General features: G+C 32.5%; 1 protein-coding gene across 2 annotated transcripts; it reads right to left on the bottom strand.

Moving 5' to 3' along the window:
• Positions 1-766: 766 nt before the first annotated feature.
• On the bottom strand, positions 767-23,580 carry LOC148281850 (acidic phospholipase A2 PA4-like). Of its 2 annotated transcripts, none has more exons than XM_088226017.1 (6): positions 23,346-23,580; positions 8,629-8,790; positions 6,576-6,736; positions 5,207-5,401; positions 4,231-4,318; positions 767-1,807 (listed from the first exon to the last, which is right to left on the bottom strand). In XM_088226017.1, exons 2-6 carry the CDS (start codon positions 8,775-8,777, stop codon positions 1,702-1,704), a joined length of 699 nt encoding a protein of 232 aa, XP_088082143.1. In that variant the 5' UTR covers positions 8,778-8,790; positions 23,346-23,580; the 3' UTR covers positions 767-1,701. The 2 variants fall into 2 exon arrangements, with proteins under 2 accessions (XP_088082143.1, XP_088082144.1); XM_088226018.1 differs by lacking the exon at positions 23,346-23,580 and adding an exon at positions 18,244-18,726.
• Between the last annotated feature and the right edge of the window lie 1,392 nt (positions 23,581-24,972).

The following is a 24,972-nucleotide window of genomic DNA, read 5'->3' as shown; positions in this document are numbered from 1 at the left end:
ATGATGACGATTCAATTTATAACCATATCTGCATTTCTATCTCCAAATTGAAAATTTCGGGTTAGTCTCACTGTTGTTTAGAATATATATATATATATATATATTCAGAATATGTAAACTAAGGTTTTAAGCTAAAATAAATTATTAAAACAATATTTAAAATACTCTAAGTGAGTCAGATTCTCAATTAACAATGAGGAAGTTCTAATATAATATAAAAAATGTATTCTTGCACGCGGTAAAAGTTAGAGCATTAAATTGTACGGCGAAGTTTCTTGAAAATGTATGAAAATTTTTTTTTTTAATAAAAACAAACTACTTTGTCTGACATCACTAGTCCTTCCAAATCAACCAATGATAAAAGAGTTGTGATAGGTTTCCGATTTACGGTCAGTCAACTGACGAATCAGCAGAATTCATCGAGAAGAATGAGAAGAGAACTTGAAATATCACACGCTAAGTAATTTAAAAAATACAAAAAATCATAGCACTGATGTGCGATACATAAAAATTTAAAAAAATAAAATTTTGCCATAGTTAAAGAATTTTTTTTAAAAACCACTGAACTTCCTAATCGAGGAGTTATCGCAGACTCAAATCTCCATGGTCAACTGTGTTTCATTTACAACGCATCGGGAAAAGAATAGAATGGAAATTTCAGTGAAAATGTGATATATATGTGCCCCTTATTAATTGTTCGGAAGTAAACAAATTTGATCTTGTGTAATTTTTAATTTTTGGGGTAAAATAAAATAAAATAAACTAATTCATTTTCCAAAACATTTATTAAACATCTCAGTTTCAACATTATTTTAACATCTGGTACAAAAATAATTCTAACAGCTGTAATCAATATATGTATAAAGACAAAACATTAACACCTACATATAACATAAGATACTTATCAGATCAGTGGCATTGGTGTCTATAAAATTAATTAATGACATTTGGCATTTTAAATCTAAAAATAAAAATATTTCAGAAAATAAGCAAAAGGTACATTGGCGCAAGAAACAAAGAAATAAGTTGAGAGTTGAATAAAAAAAGTATGCGAATTATAATGATTAATAATTGAGTTGTCACAGCAAAAAATTCGTAGACTCAAATCTGTTGGTACAGATTTTTGCGGTCGCTGTTATCACTATGCATTTTTTTTGGGAGGCCCCATGTGGGTTGGAGCCATCTGTAACATTGTGCAAAATGACGCTAAATGTACCTACTGCCGACTGCCACATGGTACAAAATACTAGTATATGAACACAACACATTGTTTACCCTGAAGATGGCTCCTGCAACGGTAGCTGAAACATCGGAACGAGTCTAACCTCAAAGGATCACCCAAAAACGACCATTCATATTGACTCCTATCTATGTTTGATTTCACTTTAAGTTCCTTATTAATTTATAATGAAAATTATAATGGATACTCAATTTTGGATGCAGCTTTTGTTAGTGTCTCTAAATCTAGCATGCATTTTTACTTTATTAGAGCTTCATTAAAATTTTTTGGTAACATACAAACAATATTAGTTATCCCTTTCGCCTCAACCGCAGCCTACACGGCTTTATTTAAAAAAAAACTGTCTTTAATAACATGTAAACGGCAGAAATTCTATAAATAAATAAATACATATCTCAAAATAATGATTTTGAAGATACTGATTTTGGTATTGAGTTATGGGCAAGTATTATAAATGAATGTTAGAAGTATTGTGATGGTAGAGGCATCAGAGGAACATATTTATCGGAAGGCCTGAATTTCCACTGTGAACAAAGTTCCTTCGTCTGCTCTTCATTATATCCAGTCCTGCGAAAGAAATGAAAAAGTTGTTAGTAATTAACCATCACCAATATTAGTCATTTGGCCAGTAAATGTAATATACACACAATAAGAATATCCACAAAAAGGTGGGCATTAGATTATTATTTGAACATACAAGTTCAAATAATTATATGATGTTTAGTGCTCAATATTTTACAAAATATGAAACAAAATCAGTACCTAAGTATTAGATTAATCAGTATTTAAGTGATCTTTTTAACATATTAGATTTCTTAATTATACCTAATAAAGTAAGAGAAATTTTTAGATCCATGTGAAAACTTTTGGAAAACTAAGTATTAAAATACTAATGATGTTGAAACATTTGAGTTTCTCTGAATTGATCAATTAATTTCAAAGAATTATCAATAAAAATATTCACTTAAATAATCAGGTACATAGGAGATAAACATTATAATATTATTAAAGTTATTAAAATAAATGAGCTGCCTATCTGATAATGGTTGTAATTGTAATTTTATACTTAATTAAATAAACATAACTTATAAATAACATTGCACAGTGGGTTAAGAGTATTTTCTATTCAATAGATAACAGTAACTTTTGCACCCATGTTTATTTTTTGTCGAATAGTTCAGTGATGCTTTTGATGGCTGAACCAAGGGCAACTGTCACTCCCTGATTGAACCTCGCGACTTGATTGTCTCCGAGGAGTAGGAGGTTCTTCAATGAATACGGGTTTCTGTAGTCTCGGTATCTCGGCATTTTTACAAACACCGGAGTAGGGTCACATCGCTGCTTCTTGATACTAGATAATATGAAGAATGCATTTATTTACATCATTTACATGAAGAGTGGGTAATGTAGTGGTGTCCATATGTCTGTCTAGATGTCTAGAATATGAGTAGCTAACCGGCAGGCATTTTTTTCAAAATTAAAGTCGCACAAATCATTAAAAGAATAATTCACCATGACTGATTTATATTACATATTTATTTATTTTTACATAAACGGTATAAAATGCCTTTACCATATACTTTGAACATATAATTATAAAGAAAAAAATATGTATGTACATTATATAAACACAAAATAAAAATGATAAAATTGCACAACTATAACAATAGTAAGAAAACAAGTAAATACACATAGCTAAGTGACCAAAAATATTGAAGAAATATGTATCTAAATATAAAAAAGAAAAACATTTTTAAACATTGAGAAAAGTTTAAGAATAGGAAAATAAAACTTTTTTTACATTTTTAAAGTAATAAAGGTCTATGAAATACTGTCCAGTGAAAAAAAATATTTTTAAAATTATTAGTAGCATAAAGAGCATTTTTGAATTTGTAATTTTGAATTCTCGCAAAAACAGTCATTCCATTAGCCACGCCCCTAATACGTTACGATTCATGTTTATTTGTTCCTGTCCATTAAAATTAGTTTAGAACATTGTCACGAATCTTGACGTCACAACTACCAAAGCCAAACATGTTGCGTTTTTCTAGCAACGTATTTTTATTAAATTTCTTTTTCACTTTTATGTATGAAAACATTTCTCCGCAATATCCATATTGATTTTAAAAATACAATTAATTATTCTAAATACATTTCATATATTTTTATCGGTATTTGTAGTTTGTGATATTTTCCTGTTTTATTAAAAGAAATTAGATTCGTTTTATAACTATCGAGTCCAGAAGCAAATATATCAGCCTTGTCCTCATACTGATTACCATATCTGTGGAGCCTAGGGATAGGCGAGTGAATGTGATAGTCGGTCCTAGAACTTGCAGAACAAAAATGAGATATGTGGCGGGTATGTTAACACACCAACTCCAGCAAATCTGGACGGTCAATGAATGAATTGATCACTTTATAAAGTAATATTAGGTCTGTTAAAATTCTTCAATTGGAAAGTTTTAAAAGATTTGCTAAATATAACAATCGATTACAATTAAATAAAGCAGTTGGACTATGTAGTTTAAAAGTAATATGTTTTAGAAATTTCTTCCGGACGCGCTCGACTGAATCAGACTGTACACTATAATGGGGCGACCAGACTGGAGAAATATATTCTAAACGACTTCTAACCAGGGAGAAATAAAACCAAACAAAACCAAACTTGATTGGTGTGATATTTTTTAATTTGCCAATAACCCTGCAAATAAATCCCAACATACTTAGCGCCTCATTTGAGATCTTGTCAATATGTTTGATAAATGTAAGTTTATCATAAAAAATTACGCTAAGTCCCTCATGAAAGCAACTCTTTCAATTGTGGCGTGGTTCAAAAAATAGTTAAAAATGAAAGATTTCTTACTTTTAGAAAAGGAAATAACCTGGAAATACCATTATGAGTATGTCTCAGTGGATGCATTTAGTTTACCGATGGAGTGCCCTACGCGCCCTTGGGTGCAGACGGTATGATGTTGATGAATAATTACCTTTGCCATTGAGAGCATGGCCTCCTCTCTTTGAAACATGTCACTTGCACAACATTGAAGAAAACTGCTCCTAACGTGTTTGCCGTCTCTGTAATAACAACATAAAATCGCATTTTACTAATCATATTTCACCAGGAGTGGTATTATGAGCGCTATAGAGTGCGTAGAGAACGCTTTTTTAGGGCGTATTTACCTACTGAATCCGTGCTTACAAAGCATTCTTATTCTCATGCTCCAACTCTACTTTCCTCCCCTCTCTCACTGCTTCCATGAACATTTATATTTCTTAGTAAAAATTCACAACCAACAATAATTGATTAGATGCAGGTAGTAGATTTACATATGAATAAGTAAAATTTAAGAGTTGAAATTAAAAGTTAAAATTAAAACTTAAAGTTAAAATTAAAAGTTTAAATTAAAAGTTAAAATTAAGAATTAAAATTAAAAAGTTAAAATTGAAAGATAAAATTAAAAGTCAAAATTAAAAGTTAAGCAGGAGATAAATTTAAAATGTCTTTAACAGATCTGATAAAAATATGGTATTTACAGTGTAATTATGTAATATGTCAATGTCACTAAAACTGTCACTATAGGTAATCTGTATTCTTCGAATAGTGCTTTTTTCAATTATAGGTTACCGACGAAGATACTTAAAATTTGCAAGTGCTCCTTGCCTAGAACGCTGTTGACAGTTAATCCGCCTCTGAGCCTGCCTATATAACAAATAATAATAACAATGTCTTTGGGAAGTCAATTCCACTAGATCGAGGAATGTCCATCACCTCTTTCTGAAAACTCTGCTACCTAGAGATGCCGAAAATATTCCCACGAACGACTTTTGAAATCGGTGGAATCCCATTACATCATCCACAACACTCTAATGCGCCAGCAAAGAAGACAACACTTGAGCTTAATATGGTTAAACCCTATGTGTTTTTGGTGCGTTGGCCTTAAATTCATATTGAAATTAGTTTACCCGTGTTGAGAGCTTGAAGACAGCGCCTGAAGCGAGCGTCACAGTCGCAGTGTGACCTGGTGTACCTCCCGTGGTTGCAGACACTCCTTCTGCATTCTCCAGGGGCGAGGGCTGATGGACAGTGGTCGTGTTCTCTGCAACAGCGATCTTCAGCAGAGTGAAGACCGAGCTCGTTGTATGCCGAAGCTCTGTTGCCTTGCACAAAAAAATATTTTTTTTTATCATTCTAAATAAAACAACTCATATTTATAAACATTTTGATTATGTTTATCTAAATAAATAGATATTTTTTCAACAGAGATAAAGATGATCTGTCATTCACTATTTTGCCTATAGGTAGATGTCATTTTTTCGATTATCTATAATGTACGTGCTTGGTTTGAATATTAGATTCGCATACTTGTTGGCCCTCTATACATAATGAAAGTATGAAGAAAACAAGAACATCTATTATTAGAAAGAAGTAACATTTTTATGAACAAGATATTTTTATTTTGGATTTCAGTGGGAGATAAAATAGAGCAAAATAGAAGACAAGTCATTTTAAAGCAAACAGCTTATCTCAGGCAATAAGTTTTACAATTGTCGGGGGAATGTTATTTACATAGAATTAAGAATAGTCCAGAATCATATTTGATTACATCGGACTGTTTTCAAAAATGTCCCCACTTTCACCGCGCGCATTCGTGAAGTCGCCGCGTAATGTTGCCAAATGGGAAAAAATATAATCACAACACAAATGTAAGGTAAAAAAAGGAATTTGTGAATTTCTCTAAAATTTTATTGTGCACGCGGAAACATTGATTAACACAGCAAAGAAAGTAAAAGTAAAGCGTAATTTCATAAGAGTAATTTAATTAATGAACTTTGAACTTAAAATAAATTTTATTTTACACAAAATGGATATTTTTATATCATGTTAAATAAAATAATATTTGATGTTTCAAAGATAATGTTGGTCAAATGTCCACCACAGAGTTGTTTAATCCAAAGTCAAATTTTCATTAGTTCTCTCATTAGATGAGCAAAGTAGGGTAAAAAAAAATACTACCCTCGCAACACTAACGATATGTCCATTTTGATTTCTTCGACAATCTGACAGATGGAAAAATAATTCAATTTTTAAGTAATGTATTTGCTACTTACACATCCATTTGTTAATTACACATGAAATGTGATCCCATCCTGTTTCTTTAAGATCCTAGCAGTATTTCTACACTTTAAAAGGACACAACACGGCATAGTTGAATTCGAATCGGGAGTTGCGTACTGAGCGACGTCTACAAAGAAACTAATGGGTCGTTTAGTCACCTTCTGTTTGATGCTCGTATGCGGTTTCTGGACTATTCTTAATTCTATGGTTATTTACCTGGTCCACACCACTTCGTTCCAGGATATACAAATCCTCCTTGGTGGGGGGACAATAGAGTCTTATCTCTACAGGCTATTTCAAGTGCTGTGATTGCTTCATTGGACATCAGGCGGACCTTTCTTGCGTCTGAGCTAAGAACCATTTTTTGAATCACACCCCTGAAAAAAAATATACAAAAAATAATTTTTAGCTTAAAAGATTTATGCTGGGTTAGATCCACAAAAAGACATTTATTTAACTTTCGTACATTCATTTTGGCGGGCTTATTGCCTAATGGCAATTTCTCCCAACCAGCCAATAATCGGGTTGTGGTCCCGTGGCTAGTGTCTCGGACTCACAGATCAAAGGTCCGTGGTTCGAATCCCACTCTACCCCAATTTGATTCCCATTTTCTAGTAGTGAGTTATTTACAACTCGTTGTAAATGGCCCTCAAAATGAGGAACTTCAGCCCTACGGGAAATTGGATACAAAAAATGTTTTCTTACGCGGGGTAAAAATTAGAGCATTAAATTGTACTGCAAAGTTTCTTGAAAATGTACAGAAAAAATAATAAAAAATATTTTGATAAAAACGCACTACTTTAAATGACGTCACTGGTTCATGTGAATCGACCTATGATCTGAGAGCTATGGAAGATTTCCGGTCTGCTTGTCGCTTCTGGACCAATGGGAAGAACTGAATGAGAATAAGCGGAAATGAACCTCTGACGTTACACGCGGAGTTATTTCAGAAATACAAAACTTTGAAAAATCGTAGCGCCGATAATACGATATATAAAAATTAAAAAAAAAAATTTTGACTTAGTTTAACAGTCTTTTAACAAATAAAAAATTCAAAAAAAACCACTGAACTTCCTCATTAAATATTTGCGTAAATTATAAGAATGCAAATATTTCTTTCACAAAAAAAAAATAATAATAATAATAAAGGTGTCACATACTACGAATAGCGATAAAAATATGTGAAATGGATTTAGAATAATTTATTGTACTTTCGAAATCAGTATGGAAATTGTGGAAACATGTTTTCATTCATAATTTTAAAAATAAAACTGTTAAAAAATGCACCTTCACAAAAACGCGCCATGATTGATCGTGACATTCGTGACGTCAAGATTCATGTTCGTCTACAACGTTTGGTATTTTTCTTATCTACTATAATATTTGTACGGGCCGTTATTGTCGCGTGGTGTTTACGATGGATTTTGACGCTGTGAATGATATATTCGTAGTGCATTTGGGTAATATAATATATTTAAAAAGTAATTATAACCTTTTCTTCCGTATTATGTCTGTAATACACAAAGATAGTTGCAAAAAAGTAGGTATAATCTATTTTTTTCTCCTCTTTCACAGTAGTAGCTGCTCGATTATGGAGTAATCTACCCACTAATGTCTCTGAAGACGCCACTTTTTAAAAAAATTCAAATCACGTATGAAATGACACTTCCAGAATATTTAAGTTTTTCCCTTTCCTCCTTCTTTCCTTCCCTCTTTACAACCCTCCTCTCTTCATAATAGTGTAGTCTATTTTTGCTTCATAATTTTATTTTTTTTAAATATTTTTTTCTGTAATGAAATTATTCATAAACCAACAATATGTTCATTTACCACTGATTTTCTCAAATTGAACGGTTTGGGTAGGTAGGAAGAAATTGCCTTAAGGCAATATCCCCGTCCTTATGCATATGTATGTAAACTGTATATGTATATAAAGTGTTTAAATAAATAAAATAATAAGTGTACATAAATAAATGCGGATGAAATAATATACGACGGTCTTTTCATACAAAGTGCGTACTGGAATGATGTCAAAATTTAATGTGAATCGTGACGTATACAGGGCGTGGCTAATGCAATGAAGCGTTTTCGCGGGAATTCAAAATTATGAATTAAAAAATATTTTTTATTAGTAAATAAGTACAAGAAAATATTTTTTTAACTCGAAAGTATTTTAGATACCTTTATTAATTCATAATTGTTGTAAAAAAGGTGATATTTCCCTTTTGAAGCGCAGTTTTGGCTGCTGAACTAATAATCTTTCTCTCACCTGTCACTGTGTAGTTTACAGTAAGGAGTCTTCGAAGTCAGTTCTATCATCCTGGACATGGTGTGGTCAGCCACCAGCACTCCGCCGAGTACTCCCCGGAGAGCAACAAGAACCAGAAAGCAGCATACCGTCTCTATCGGTAGAACCATCTTCTATATATATCTAGAAACCAAAGAAAACCACTTATATATTTACTTTATGTTCCTACTAGCTTTTACTCGCGGCTTCTCTCACAGGGTAATAGGAGAAATTATTTAGGTAATATAGCACCCGTTTTAATCCCCATACATTTTTCGCATATTGCTATCCTACTCTTACAACATAGTGACGTATTCACAATTCCTCTAACATGTGCCCTTGATGCCCTTCTGACACCCTTTCAGCCACCCGCGCTTACCCCTAAATTTAACACCCCCTTTTAATTTTGGCCTTTTAAGGCAGAAACCTAGCTCCAGAAGTCAGAGTAATCCGGGTCATTTTCTAACCTTTCTTCTTGGTATTTTTTGGTAAAGACACCTATTCAGGGTTCCCCTTGCAAACCAGCTTGCTTTCCTTATCTGGAACTCTTTGGTACCAGGCTACGCCTTGGCTCTCGCTCCGTAAGATCACGTTATACTGATCGGTCTCTGCCACCTAGTCGCTTACATTATTTGGTTCGACCCGGGTATTTTGGCCAGACGTATAATCTGATTACTCGGATCTCAGTAACTGATCCCTGGTACCTAGTCAGTGAGGTACGAAGGCTGGCTGTTAGGCCCTTTCGCCAACTTCTGAATACGGTGCAAGACATCTGTTACTAGGAAGAGATAGTTCGGCTGTCAGAAGCACCGCACTACGCGTTTTGGCCACTCAGAGTCATAAATCAACTTGCTCTTATCTTAGATGTAGCTTATAGTATATAAATAAAGTGTTTATTTATTGTAAGTTAGTGTCATATTAGACTTTAATAAGGAGATTCAGCCTTAAGGTAAATTGGATACAAAAATTCTTACGAGCTGTAAAAATTATAGCATTAAATTGTACAGTGAAAGTGCATGAAAAAAAATAGTAAAAACAGAAATACAACAGTTAAAAAATCATAGCGCTGATAATACGGTACATAAAAAAGGCTTAGTTTAATGGTCTATTAACAAATAAAAAAAAAATGAAGAAAAACCATAGAAAACTCTTGTATTTTTTAAAGTTGGGTTGAAAGTACCAAGCAGTATTTAAGTACCCACTTCCTCAGGTAGGTACTGCTTAGATTAAAATCACGAACTGACGCTTAAGAAGGCGGAGTTTCCGGTTGTCACGAACTCTAACGGAAGTGAATTATTTGAAAACGGAACTTTGCAACTGAATTCAAATTTAAACTGCGTTTTGACTATTGACACAAAATACGCAAATTGAATATTGACATCAATGCACTGACGTGAAATAAATAGACACGTCATTCCTATACTAGCCACATCTAAGATACAGTAAATACTGCCTTGTCCTCAACAATCATGAAGTTCAGTGCTACAGGAAATTGGATACGAAAAATGATTTCCTACACGCGGTAAAAATTAAAGCATTTAATTGTGCGGCAAAGTTTCTCGAAAACGTATGAAAAAAATATTGAGGTAGTGTAGGTTTACATATTATACAGGGTGTTCTTTAAACCCTGTCACACCCGAAACCACGATGATCAGTATGGACAAGAAGACATATTAGCATATTAAAAAAAATATTTAGAGCCAAGAAATTAAAAAAATATATTAAAAAAACAAATGGTTGCCTACTTCTGAAAGGGAGAAGCGAAGGGGGCGCGGAAGTGCGGTTGACGAAGTATCAGACTTCCCCCTCCCCCTTCTCGTTTCACCCCTGCAGGAGTAAGCAACCATTAGTTTTTTTTAAATATCTTATCTTTATACATATTAATCGTTCTTAAAATTTATTTTAATGTGCCAATATGTTTTCTTGCCCATACTGATTATCGTGGTTTCGGATGTGACAGGGTTTAAAGAACATCCTGTATATCAATGAAAAAAAACACTTTAAATGGCGTCACAAGTTTTTCTAAATCAACCAATAATAGAGCGTTGTGATAGATTTCTGGTTTTCGGGAAGCCAACCCGCCAATCAGGACAACTCACCGAAGAGAACTAGGAATTTTAAGTGAACGAAAGTGAGCTTTTTTAACACCCCTTTCTGTTCGCGTTCGTTCGAGGGAATTAAGCTGCCAAAGCAACTCGCGATGTTTGCAGTGTGTTATTGACTAATTTGTTGTAAACTTATGAAAGAGAATATATATAATCAGGTTGTGGTCCCGTGGCTAGTGTCTCGGACTCACAGACCAAAGGTCCGTGGTTCGAATCCCACTCTACCCCAACTTGATTCCATTTTCTAATAGTGAGTTATTTACAACTCGTTGAAAATGGCCCTCAAAATGAAATATTTGGGTAAATCATAAGAACGCAAATATTTATTTTTTCTAAAAAAATATTTTTTTTTATTGACTTGTTTGTTTGTGTTAACATAAGTTGTGTCTGTTTTTTTTCAAATTAAGAGAACAAAAGGGACAAAAAAAAATTACAACAATTTAGTCAATGATGTATTCTTCTTCACTATTTTAAGGCTTTTAAAGATTTATTCTCTCGATTGAACGCGAGCAGAAAGAGGTGTCGAAAATGCTCACTTTCATCTACTTGACATTACATTTTGAAGGCTTGTAATCAAATAAAAATAATTTGGCAAGGAATCCAAAATAAAACAGTTTTTTATGGATTAAATTCTTCTTTTATTTTTAAAAAATAAATGTGACGCGTTTCGCCTTGTAAGGACATTATCAAACTGACGTAAGTATTTACAGTTTAATGATATAGGTGTATAATAAAGCAATTAAAGTTAGTATATAAGGAAACTTTGTAAATATTTAAGTTAGTTTGATAATGCCCTAACAAGACTATAGGTACGCGTCACATATAAATTTTTCAAAAAGTAGAATTGTCATTCTCATTGGATTGAATTTGATTGAAAAGTGATTTATTTTAGATCCCTTACCAAATTTTAAAATGGGATTCTAACAATTATCTGCATACGCAATAAATAAAATAAAATAATATCTGCAATAGAGAAATCTAACTTTTTTGATGTAATAAAGGTCTATGAAATACTGCCCAGTAAAAAAAAAATATGCTAATTATTAGTAGCATAAAAAATATTTTTAAATTTGTAATTTTGGATTCCCGCAAAAACGGTCATTCCTTCAGCCGCGCCCCTAATACGTCACGATTCATGTTTTTTGTTCCTGGACATTTAATTTTGTTTAGAACACTATCACGAATCTTGACGTCACAACAACCAAGGCCAAACACGTCTCGTTTTTCTACGAACGTATTTTTATTAAATTTATTTTTTACATTTATGCATGAAAATATTTCTCCACAATATCCATATTGATTTTGAATCGGTATTCGTAGTATGTGATATTTTCCATTATAGTAGTTGATAAAATGTGCGAATTGCAGTAGTATTATTGAAATATCTAGATTTGCGAAGCACAAATTCAAACATCTTACTTGATTCATCTATGTCACTAAATATGGGACTTTAAACGTGAAATTAGCTTTAAAATTAATACCAAGATCTTTAATTTCTTATGTCTAATACATCAGTAGATGTAACCACAGTATGTATTATAAAATGTATCTTCAACTGCTCCGTCATAATCGCGCCTAGAGTTGATTGACGCATTGCAAGTAGCGTCATTTTCTAATAGAAAAATCCGGTGAATAAGATGAGTGGTCCATTAATCTTGCAGGCGATATAATATTGCGAATCTAAGACCCCCTTTTCTTTATTGGCGAGCTCAATTTAATTTTGAACCCATTTTAAAACGACAAATAAGTTGCGATAGCAAAAATGAATGTGTGATCATTGCAAAAATATTTATGGACACAATGAGGATGTTTAGTGCTTTTTAAAAATATATTTGTTGCCATACCTACATATACATATATTTTACTATGATTCTCACTATGCATTTTGTTTTTACTACGCATTTTACATACGAAAAAAGGCAAGGTTTATAATGAAATAACCATTTATTAAAAAAATATTAATAAAATTTTACTTTTCTAGCCTTTATTTCAATGAACTCTTTTATACGTACTTCAGTTTATGTTTTCCACAATTTCATTTTCGATTGACAAAGATGCCAGGTTTGTGAATCTAGATTGAGATATTGTCGATCGTAGATACGTTTTTATCAGTTCAAACTTAAAAACTCCTTTCCCCACTGGTAATTGTTACAGGTAGGTATAGTGATCAATATTCGCAACGCTATCCATAACTTTGGGTACAGTTCTTGTAAGTTACGATATTTGATAAAATTCAAAACAATGACAGGATTAACTACATTCTGATCAGGCAAAAATAATTTCAGACTTATGAGTTCATCACACAACATACAACCATCTATATCGGATTTAGAATCTACTGTTAATTTCAATTGGAAATTACCACAGAGTTTGAGAAGGTCTGGTTTTTCCGGAATATTTTTTGTATTGAACCAAGATTTGAGTACTCATTTAACTTTTCAAATCTTTCATGGAGTGACATTAAGGTAGTGTCCAAAAGGCTGTAGAAAAATTCAACTTCAAATGACTTTTTTGGAGTGGTTACAGTCTCATCGTGGGCCACTGTTACGAGTTTGTCGCTAGATTTAGGAAATTTACGAGTAAGTTGGACTCGCTCGATGAGCAAGTGGATAAAATGGGGCGCCTGCAGCGCCCCTTTACATCTGGCGCCCTACCCTAACGCCGCTACTGAGTGTACATCACCATCATCTTTTGAAGACAGACGGTTGCCATATAGATATAGATAGATTATTACTCTAAGCAAATAATAATGTACCATTTTCTTTGGATTATCACAGAACTAAAAAAGATTGACGAACAAGTATGATTAAAAAAAATTCCAGTAATTTGTCAACTTGTCGAAAGATATTTATGAATATCTACGTGTCAGAAATACTCAACTTACAATCTAACTCAGGTACGCGTTTTAAATTTTTGAACGCCGTTTACCAGATGTTAAAAGATTAGTTGAAATCGTATTTTTATTACTAGATACGTTAAGTACTTACTGGCGTTTCTAGAAACTGCTAGAAGTTTCTAAATAAATCTAAACTCAATTACTCACATCACTGAAGGGCCCGTGTTATAATGGGGATTTAAAATGTATCTTCAATTTTATCTAGAAAGTAAAATACAGTTTTCTGAATGAAGAATAGAATACGAGTACATTTTTTTTCGTAGTATGTTAAACATTTGTCAGCCTCGTGGTGTAGTGGTCAGCGCATTTTCCTACCATGCAAGAGGTTAATTACGATTAGGTTAATTACGAGAAAACGGCATGATGGTTTGTTGTTGTAGTTACCTAGATTTACCCAAACTTATTGAAACGGGGAACTTCAGCCCTACAGGAAATTGGATACAAAAATGCTTTCTCGGGTACGGTGAAAATTAAAGATTAAATTGTACGGTAAAGTTTCATGAAAATGTACGAAATAATAATAAAAAATATTTTAATAAAATAGAGAGTTGTGGAATATTTCCGATTTACTTACCGTCAACGGACCAATCAGCAGAACTGACCGAGGAGAAGCGGAAGAGAACTTGAGACGTCACACGCGGAGTAATTTCAGAAATACTAAACTTAAAAAATCATAGCGCTGATAATACGATATATAAAAAAAAAAATGGCTCAGCTTAATAGTCTTAACAAATAAAAACATATAAAAAAACCACTCATTGGAATTATATTAAAACTTACTTTAACATTTCCAGAAAAGTTAATGGCACAATTAAATTCAAATAAAAAACATCTCCCTTATTTTTATTTCCTGATAACGATCCGGCTAATTGGCAATCCGGATGCCCGGAGTTCGGATAAACAGAGTTCTACTGTACATGGTTTTCAGTGGATTTCTGTTTATCTGTTACTACAATAATTTAAGTTGTACTACTACTACTACTACTACCATCACGCCATTTCCCGTACGGGTAGGCAGAGAGAATGGACCGCCACTCACGTCTATCCAGGCATATATTCCTAGCTTCTTCCATATTCATACAACTTGTCATACATGCCCTTCGGTTCTGTCTGCTTTTGACATGACCAGACTTAATATTTTGGTTTATCTGATCATGCCACGTCTTCCTTGGTCGTCCTCGTCCCACCTTACCGTTCATTTTCGCCATATATCATATATATTAAGAGTCCCAATCAGAACTAGCTCCATCGGTATATTTGAAAATCTTAATGTAAAATCTATAAAACAACTTTATGTAAAAGCTTTGTTACTATCCGCACGTAAACATTATTCTCTACCTTCCGTTACAAATACAAGAGTTACTAGATACTCCATCCTGATGCTGCAAAAAAATAAAAACAACTTTCGGTCAAAGAGGATTGGCCTACTACTCGGTCAAAGTGTACAATCTACTTCCATTATCCATAAGGACAATTAGTAAGTTCTCACAATGTAAAATTGCTATTAAGAAATGGATAGTGGAGGTGGGTTGCGCACGGATCGATGAGTGGATCAAGCCAAATAGGTAAAATGTGTGTACTGTTTATGAAATTTGTTCTATTGGTCTAAATAAATTGGTTGTGTTTTTTATGATTATTTTAGTTTTTTATTGTTTATGTTAATAATAATTAAGTTAATTAGATTAATTACGTTTTTTTTTTATTGTTATTATTATGTTGACTTTGTTAAATAGCTAATCTTAGGCATGTTTCACATTTTGTAAAATGTTTCCCCCGGCACGGGACACCCCAGTGAAGGAACATTATTCTATATAAAAAAAAGAATACACACCATGTTAAAGTATAAATAAATAAATAAATATACTTGTTTTACCATTCTTTCGTCGTCCATTCGTTCTACCTCATAACCAAACCATCTCAGAGACCCTTTCTTAATCTTATCAGTTATACTTGATTTAGATTTGTGTAAATAAGGTGAGAGTGTTCTGACCTGATTTCATCATTCGTAACCCTGTCATACATTGATTTATCACACATTCGTCTAAGAGATCACAGTTCAACCACGTTCAATTGGCTTTTATCCAAACTCTTCCAGTTCTATGTTTCACTTCCATACATAAGTGTTGGGACTAAAATTCCGTTGTGCACTGCCAGTTTAGCCTCGATTGACATATTTTTACTAACAATAACTGTTCTTAGTGCTCCGTTCATTTTGTTGCCCGCATTCACTCTCCTTTCAACATCTTTTTCTACTCTTCCATCTCTTGAAAAGATGCTTCCCAGATATATAAATTCTTCTACTTGTTCAAGACATTCGTTGTTTACATTTATTATGCGCTCAGAGTTGTAAATAAAGTAAATTATTGTTAATATATTTATTTAAAAAAAAAAAAAACAGTTTTAAGAACTACTGAGCCTCCATTTCACCTTTGTAAAGAGCTTCCCTATATTAACATATGCTAATGTTTCAGTGGCAAATGGTGATTTTATTTACAGGTAAGCAATAAAAAATATCATATATTTTTACCTACATTGGAGGTACATGATATAATGTAAGTAATATATACTATAAATTGATATTTTTCTGTGGTTCTGTGTGGTACAACGACTCTCATCCATGAAATCAACTCAAACGATGTAACTTCGTGATAATTATATTATATAGATATATTATCCATTAATTTCATATATAATTCATTAAAAAAAATACCACTATAAATTCAGTCGTTATAAGGTATTTAATTGAAATGTCAACTGACCGCATTGTTCTAGTAATTACTAGTGCTAAAAACGGCCGCGTGGAGTGCTTTATGTCCTACAATATTACGCATGAAAGTAATTATGGTCTTATGTCAAAAGTACCATCTCAAAGAAAAATAGTCCTTAAGAAATAATGTTTGAAATACTGTTTTCCAAATCAAGAATCTTCAAATAATTTGTGTAATCTGCAAGTTTAATCTAGGAGAAAAAACCCGCACTGGGGTTAAGACATTCAAAATATAGTATACTTATTTGTATGAAAAAATAAGCTGGAATAATCAGCTAGTTTCTTGGCTCACAGCAGGCGCTGGGCGCGCTTTATTAAAATTTATATTCATATTAGGATAAAAATACAAACTGTGGAAATGCTTTAAAATAAATGGTAATTATTTATTTGTTTTTCTGTAAATAAAGTTACAATAAAACATTATTATGGTTAGTCAAATAAAATGGTAAGCTGTGCATAATCGCTTCTATACACGGTTCGCCCCTGTGATGTTTACAAATTAATGTTGCGTAAATTGTGATAGAGCAAATGTATATATTTCCCTGGGCATAATTTATTTATGGTTGTTGTTATATAACGCAACTAAACATGTTAAAATTTAAATGAACTAGTTCAACAAGTCGTGAAAAGAAATTGAACTTAATCGGCGAAACTCGGAAATAACATTTAATAAGTTAACAGCTATAAAAAACATTAACCAGATATTTTGGTATATTAAATCTTATGCCTTTTTACGAGTATGTAATTAATGTTTACAAGTATGCAAATAAAATATGTACACACAGTGCGTTCAAATGTTTGATTGAACTTTGTCAACGTGTTAGTGTATGTCGGTGGACCAAGTAAACATGCAACTTTTGTCTGTATATATATATATATATCTAAAAATAAAATAAAAAAATAATAAATTTAAAATTAATAAAAAACAATATATATTTATTTATATATAGAACATCGTCACGAATTTTGACGTCACAATCGTCAAGGTCAAACGTGTCGCGTTTTTGTTATGACATGTTTTTAACAATTTCATTTAAAAATTTATGTATGAAAACATTTCTCCGGTAATACCCATATTGATTTTAAAAATACAATTAATTATTCTTAATGCATTTCACGTGTTTTTTTTATCGGTATTCGTACCTAGTAGGGTCAAAGCGCCAGTAAATGACCACCCCCCAGTAAATGACCATTGGTTAATAAAACACAATTTAATAAGAATTGCTACACGTGTCCAATCAAAAAACTTTTAACACTAGAAACTATGACAAAAGCAATAGGCGGCACATTTTTTGGTAAGAAACAAATCTATCAGTTTAGAACTGCGAGTTGTCAAAAGGTAATAGTGCGTCTTCCCGTTATTGTTCTGAGATTGATAGTGTTTTTATAAGGAAAGGTGTGGTATTTTTTAGGTTTTGTATTTTTTTTTGTATTGTTTACAAAACCACACTCACGAAGGATGAGACACCAAAAATAAAATAAAATACTCAAACTCATTAAAATAGCATTATATCAATTCATTAGTTAACCCATAGAAAATTTGTTGATAATGATCCTTAAGATAAAAATAACTTAATTTAATTTACTTACATATAACTTTGAATTATGTATCCTTACCTCTGTTCTGTATAAATACATTTAACTTTTTAATAAAGATACCAGTCTCGAAGATGTCGCGAAAGCGATGAAACCGGTCACTGGATATTCCAAATTTGTGGATTAAAGTATCACTCGTGTTTTATTTATATAATAATAAAAAAAAATTAAAAAAATAATGTGTTTTTTATTGTTTTCTTTTATTTTGTACGCTTAAATAATGAAATTCATACCTTTAATGTGGATTTCACAACAAGTTGAACCTTAAACGGTTATTCATTGGTGCTTTGACCGTCAACTACTCCTTACTATTTTGCAAATGCAGTATATTGTATTTTTTTTCACCAAGAAACTGTATTTATTTACGAGGAAAACAAAAAACAAACCGACACGAGTCGCACGAGCGTTGATTTAGAGATTACACACGCGTTGACTTATGACTGCGATAACTTAAGCATGTTCATTATTGTTCACAGCGATCGCTCAAATGCTTAGCATGTTTTTAAGCTCGTCGATAGTATATTTCACACGCAGAACAATTATGCAGTATTCTTCATACTGCCCATCACCATAATGGGCTAACTTCATATTTTTCTCTCTCTGAAGTTATTTTCCCATGCGTAATTACCGAAAAGTTACATAATTCCACGCGAGGAATGCATTTGATACATTTTCAGGTCGAGATAACCTCAAAGTTTATCTTCATTACAAATTTAATACTAATACGGCATTCCTTTCAAAGACAATTTTCTGACGTTGCGCTTAAGACGATTGCGTTTGGCGCCATAACGGTTTGTAACAATTTTAAACAACGAATTGCTTTTGAAGGTATTTTCGTAATAAGCCTAAATACTAAGCTTCACAAAACGCATCTGCTGATGTTATGATTACCTACCTAACTACTAGACTTCACTTTTTTTAAAAACTATTACTCCGGTAGAGAGGATAGAACGCCATACATGTTTTTTCATAACACAGAGCACTTTTTTGTTGCCTTTAATGATATATAAATACATTGAACTAACTTAAACTAAATAATCATAGAAATTATTTAAATGCACTTACATAGTACGTATTGTATTTAGTTAGCTGGTGGTAGAAATTACGTTCTCCACACGATGTAATATATTCAGAGTTCTGATGCATTTGGCACTTAACCATCTGGTAAAGCCCCCTGGGACCAATATTAAAATCTATTAGAAATAATGTATTTTTATGAAAAAAGTAGTTTTTAGTATGCACGTGAAAACCATATGCTTCAGTGCGTGAGAAATATAATTTTGCGTGAATCTCAGAATGTAGCGTGGGAAGAATAACTGTACCTATTTTTTGTATCATACCTACCCCTCCATAGGACCAACACTTGCATTATATAAATCCATACACTGTCCTTTGAAATTAGAAATGTAATCTCTCGTGGTTACTACGTCACTCTGACGTAATATTTAGTTTAAATAAATACGGTAGCTTTCAAGTGTAACAGTATAATGGCTTTTTGTAATGTCTTTTTTTAATAATAAATTAATATACAACATCTTCGTGTCTACTCAATTGATCTGTTGTTGACTTCGAATATTCATGGCATGATCTAGGCAGACATGGCAAGTGTGTCACCTCAAGTCAGGAGTGATAACACCGCTTGCTTCTTGAATGCTTGCCTTTGCCGTAGGAACACATTTATGGGAACACATTGACAGTGCTATTTGGGGAGATTTCGTTAACTGTTCTAAGGCTCCTTGGCAGAGGGGAAAAGAATCCGACGGGCGATGGTTCTAAAATTTCTCTCAGCAAATATATCTATACATCAAGAACTAGACATGAAAAAAAGACTTACACCCACGTGCGAGAAAAGATTCCTCTATAGTCCTTAAAATGTAACATGATTAGAATGACAGTTTTCAGAAAAAGTGACGTCATAACTTTGTAGTAGCATCAAAGAAGTTATTTATATTGACACACGAAAAATCATTTGTATTTGGCGTGTTAATTTATTTTTTTAATACAATGCTTGAAACATAAATGAACAATAATATATAAAATCAGCTTTAAAACTAAACTAAACCTAATTATTAACGACGTTCTTACAAGGTTACATCATTTTGCTAAAACGTTAGAGATGGGACAAATGGATCAATGTAAATTGATCGAATAAAAAAAAATCACTTGATGTTGTTCATGAAAAAGGTATAAATGTCTCATGTTTTGGTGAATAATTGTGATAAACACAGTATAATCCTATTATATAACACTATTATCCTTACACTGTATAATATTCACCAGTCTGAAGATGCCTATTAGAGGGTGAAAGCGCCAATTGGTCAAAATAAATAAGTGGAAGTGTACCAAGTATTTTTTAAATTATTAACTTAAATGTAAATATGTTATTACATCATAACACTAAAATAGGCTTGTTTTTGCGTTTTTTATATCAATTTTCGGAAACAGAGTTTCATGATTGCATGAAATAACTGATTAAATCGATTTGATCAGTGATCAGTAATTTCCCATCACTAATGAAATCAGTTTGACAGCTGTCATTCTAATCAAGCTATATTTTAAAAACTTTGGACATATTTAGGAGGAAACTATCCTTCTGGGAACTGTTGGAGGAAAAAGGTCGCGTGGATGTCAATCGACAAGATGGAGCGGCTAATTCACCGAATTATCAGAATGATCACAGAAGAATGCTTACAGAAGAGCACAAGACTATTCCAGATCGAGGGAGACTATCCTCAGACGAGCCATGCCTGGAGTCAGGCGTGATTATCATCCTCAGACATGAGGCACGGATCAAAGCGAGAGACAGATTAATATTGTAATACCATGCGTATTTCATTGATTAAAAACACTAATGAAACTAAAATAAAACTTAATATCAATAAAATCAGAACAAAATTTGGTTTTCGAAGTATCATAATCATTCCCTTTCCGCACCTTATGGTGCATAGAGCACTGCATTGGTTAACTAATCGCAGCGTATCCTGATCATTTTTGTTGCATGCAGGTAAGATGACCAGTCTTACGCTTCAGGTGCCAGTCCAGGGACTCTGAAATATTCTAGCGTAAAAACGTCTTTTTAAAATAAATATTTCATGCCAACCATGTCGGAAATCGAACCCGAGACCTCTTGCATGGTAGGCAAATGCGCTGACCACTACCCCACGAGGCCGATTCAAAGCATATTCCGTAATAAAAGGAAAATGTCACTTTTTTTTTTATTACATTTTTAAAGCCATAGAGGTCTTTGAAATACTGTCTAGCAAAAAAATATTTTTTTGTTGCTTACTAATAACACAAAAAATATTTTTGTAATTATTGTTAATTTTGAACTTTGTTCCTAATCGTTTTAATTTTTATAGAACATCGTCACGAATCTTGACGTCACAATTATCAATGCCAAACACGTAGGGTTTTTCTAGTGAAATATTTTTTTATAATTTATTTTTCAAAGTTATGTATGAAAACATACAATTAATTATTCTAAATCAATTTCTTATATTTTTATCTGTATTCGTTACATGTGATATTTCCCTATTAAGAAGATAAAATATCGTTTTTATCAGTTACGATGTTTTAGCGATCATGGCTCGATGTGTTTACATAACCCTTTATGGATAAAAAATAATAGGCAGGCCTTCGGTGTCATTTTGTAGAACGCGTAAAAGGTTGATAAATATAATGTTTCCATATAATAATGTTATTTTCTCTTTCGCGTGATACTTATGCAGTTAGATACATTGCAGGCACGCTGGAGTAACAACTTTTACTTTTAATATCAAGTTCAAGAAGCATGATCGTTGCCACTCGTCATCTAAACGAAACCACAGGACAAGTTAGATACTAAAATGTCGGTTCCATCTATTTCTGACCCCCCTGATTTTAGGAAAAAGCAGCGTGTGAGTTTTGAATCCACCCAAATGCTCACGGGTCAATGTGGTTTATCAGCATTACCGTTTTAAACATTATTTTAGGATTGATAGGTTTTAAATTACGTAGACGTCAGAATAAGGGTATCTTTATGGCTGCAATTTTTTTTGAAAGGCTGACTCTGTATGAGCTGGTACATAATAAATGGTGGAAGTGAGCTGGGGTATTCTGAACGCAAAAGCGCGTATAGAAAACGCATATTTAACGCGTATTTACGCACTAAATACACGCTAACAAAGCGATCTCTTCGCGCGCAATCCCAGCTCTGGGCTGGTATTCTGATTATTATATTATTATGTATAAGACTTAAAACCATAGAATTAAGAATAGTCCAGAATGAGCGTAGAATCATATTTAAATACATCGGACTGTGTCCAAAAACCCCCACTTTGCCCTACTTTTACCGCGTGCGTGCGTGAAGTCACCGGACAATGTTGCCAGATCGTGAAAAATATAATCATTACACAAATATAAGGTAATTATATTTAAAAAAGGCAATTTGTTAATTTCTCTAAAATTTTATTGCACTCGCGGAAAAATTGATTGACAGAACAGAGTAAATAAGTATAGGGTCATTTAATAAGAGTATTTTAATTAATGAACTTTGAATTTAAAATATAAAACAAATTTTATTTTACACAAAATGGATATTTTTATATCATGTTAAATAAAATAATATTTGATGTTTTAAAGATAATGTCGGTCAAATGTTCACCACAGAGTTGTTTAATCCAAAGTCTAATTTTTATTAGTTCTCTCATTAGATGAGCAAAGTAGGGTAAAAAAAATACTACCCTCGCAACACTTACGATATGTCCATTTTGATTTCTTCGACAATCTGACAGATGGAAAAATAATTCAACTTTTAAGTAATGCATTTGCTACTTACACATTCATTTGCTAATTACACATGAAATGTGATTGCATCCCGTTTCTTTAAGATCCTAGCAGTATTTCTACACTTTAAAATGACACAACACGCCATAGTTGAATTCAAATCAGGAGTTGCGTACTGAGCGACGTCTACAAAGAAACTAATGGGTCAAAACGTAAAACGTAAAACTACTTGTTTAAGAGTAGTTTACTCGTCTTCTGTTTGATGCGCGTTTGCAGTTTCTGGACTATTCTTAATTGTATGCTTAAAACGCTGTTCAAATTATAAAACAGAATTTATATAAGTGGCAAAAAACGATGCTTCCTTATTGTAATTTAATTTATTTTTCATTTAAATAAAATTATTCCCGTTTCATGTTTCAAACGCTAATTTAAGGAAACAATAAAATATCATACTGACAATCTTTTTCATAAATATTTTATTTTATAATATGATCCGCTGACTAACTTAACCACGAATCAGAAAAATAATGACCATGGTATAAAAATTATAATAAATAATTATAAAACTTACTTCTTACGATCCAACAAATTTCAAACTAATAAAAAAGGGTACTGTTGTTTTTTTAAAAGGAAGTGTCACACATTCTAAATAATGCGGTTGACTGGCTGGTAAGATTTTCTCTCAACAGCCTTAAAATTGATTTTGGAAAACGGAAACGTTTTCGCTTTTGGCGCCAACCGCGACAGTCTGACAGCGGGCGAGGCGGGCGACCGCTTAACAGCGCTTAGTTGAAGCAACTGGTTAGATAAATTTTTCATTTAACTTTGAATGGCGAACGATGCGCGGATTTCAATTGTAGAGACGATTATCTACATTGTTGCTCGTGTATAAAAAGATAATATAAAAGCCTACAGAGTTCAAATGAGTATGATATACATATTATTATATATCCATTGAGAGCTCATATCTATGATACTAAGGCGGAAGATGGGTCCAGTTTTTAAATCCATCGCTAAAAATCCACATAGATTTCTACAAAAATATCGAGCTTTGGAAAAGTTAACATAAATATTTTACAATATTTAGCTCTATGGCATAGAACCTTAGAGTAATAACCTAATAGAGTCGCCCATATGGAGAAAAATCATTCTATGATTATTGACCACGAAATTAGCCACAGGTTGCAGAAATACAACGGGCTGTAGGTACTATAGTCATTAAAATAAAGCTTGATTAGAATGACAGTTGTCAGCAATAGTGACGACATAACTTTGTAGTGACGTCTAAGAAGTGATTTATGTTGACACACGAAAAATCATTCGTATCTGGCATGTTAATTTATTTTTTTAATACAATGCTTGACACATGAATCAACATAAATATATAAAATCAGCTTTAAAACTAAAATAAACCTAATTATTAACTTCTTACAAGGTTGCATTATTTTGCAAAAACGTTAGAGATAGGACAAATGGATCAATGTAAATTAATCGAATAAAATATAATTCATTTGATGTTGTTAATGAAAAAAGTATGAATGTCTTATTTTTAATTTTTAAATTTTGTTTTGTTGAATTACATCACAGAACACAGATTGAGAAAAATCACCTTTTTTTTTTTTTTTGTTCTCTCCGGGAATCGAACCCGGAACCTTTCGTAAGTGAGTCAAACATTTTGACCACTACGCTACAGAGGTCGTCATCTTGGTGAATTAAACGTGTTAAATTAAAATGTGTGAATTAAAGTGTCTTAAACACACCATAATAGGCTTGTTTTTGCGTTTTTATATTAATTTTCGGAAACAGAGTTTTATGTTTGCATGAAAAAACTGATAAAATCGATTTGATCGGTACATGATCAGTGATCAGTAATTTCCCATCACTATTGACATTAGTTTGGCAACTGTCCTTTTAATCAAGCTATATTTTAAGGACTATAGGGTTGTAAATTTCAATAGCTAACGCTTACGGAATCACAACGAATACCAATGCATATAGTGTGGATAAGAAAATGGTTATTAAACAATAATATCTAACTCATAAAATTGTATTCTTTGAAAATAATCAGAAGTATACGACCAACCCTTACAAAAAGTATAATCTGGTGCGATCGTTTCTTGTTGATACGCCTCGATTAGAGTGACGAAGCAGTACCCTACGCGTGGAAACGTATGTAAGGAAATAATAATGATGATGAA

The sequence above is a fragment of the Micrasema longulum genome, unplaced genomic scaffold, assembly GCF_059751315.1.
Source record: "Micrasema longulum isolate JH-2025_06_02 unplaced genomic scaffold, ASM5975131v1 h1tg000403l, whole genome shotgun sequence".
NCBI classification, from domain to species: domain Eukaryota; kingdom Metazoa; phylum Arthropoda; class Insecta; order Trichoptera; family Brachycentridae; genus Micrasema; species Micrasema longulum.
This window is presented reverse-complemented; position numbering and strand designations above follow the sequence as displayed.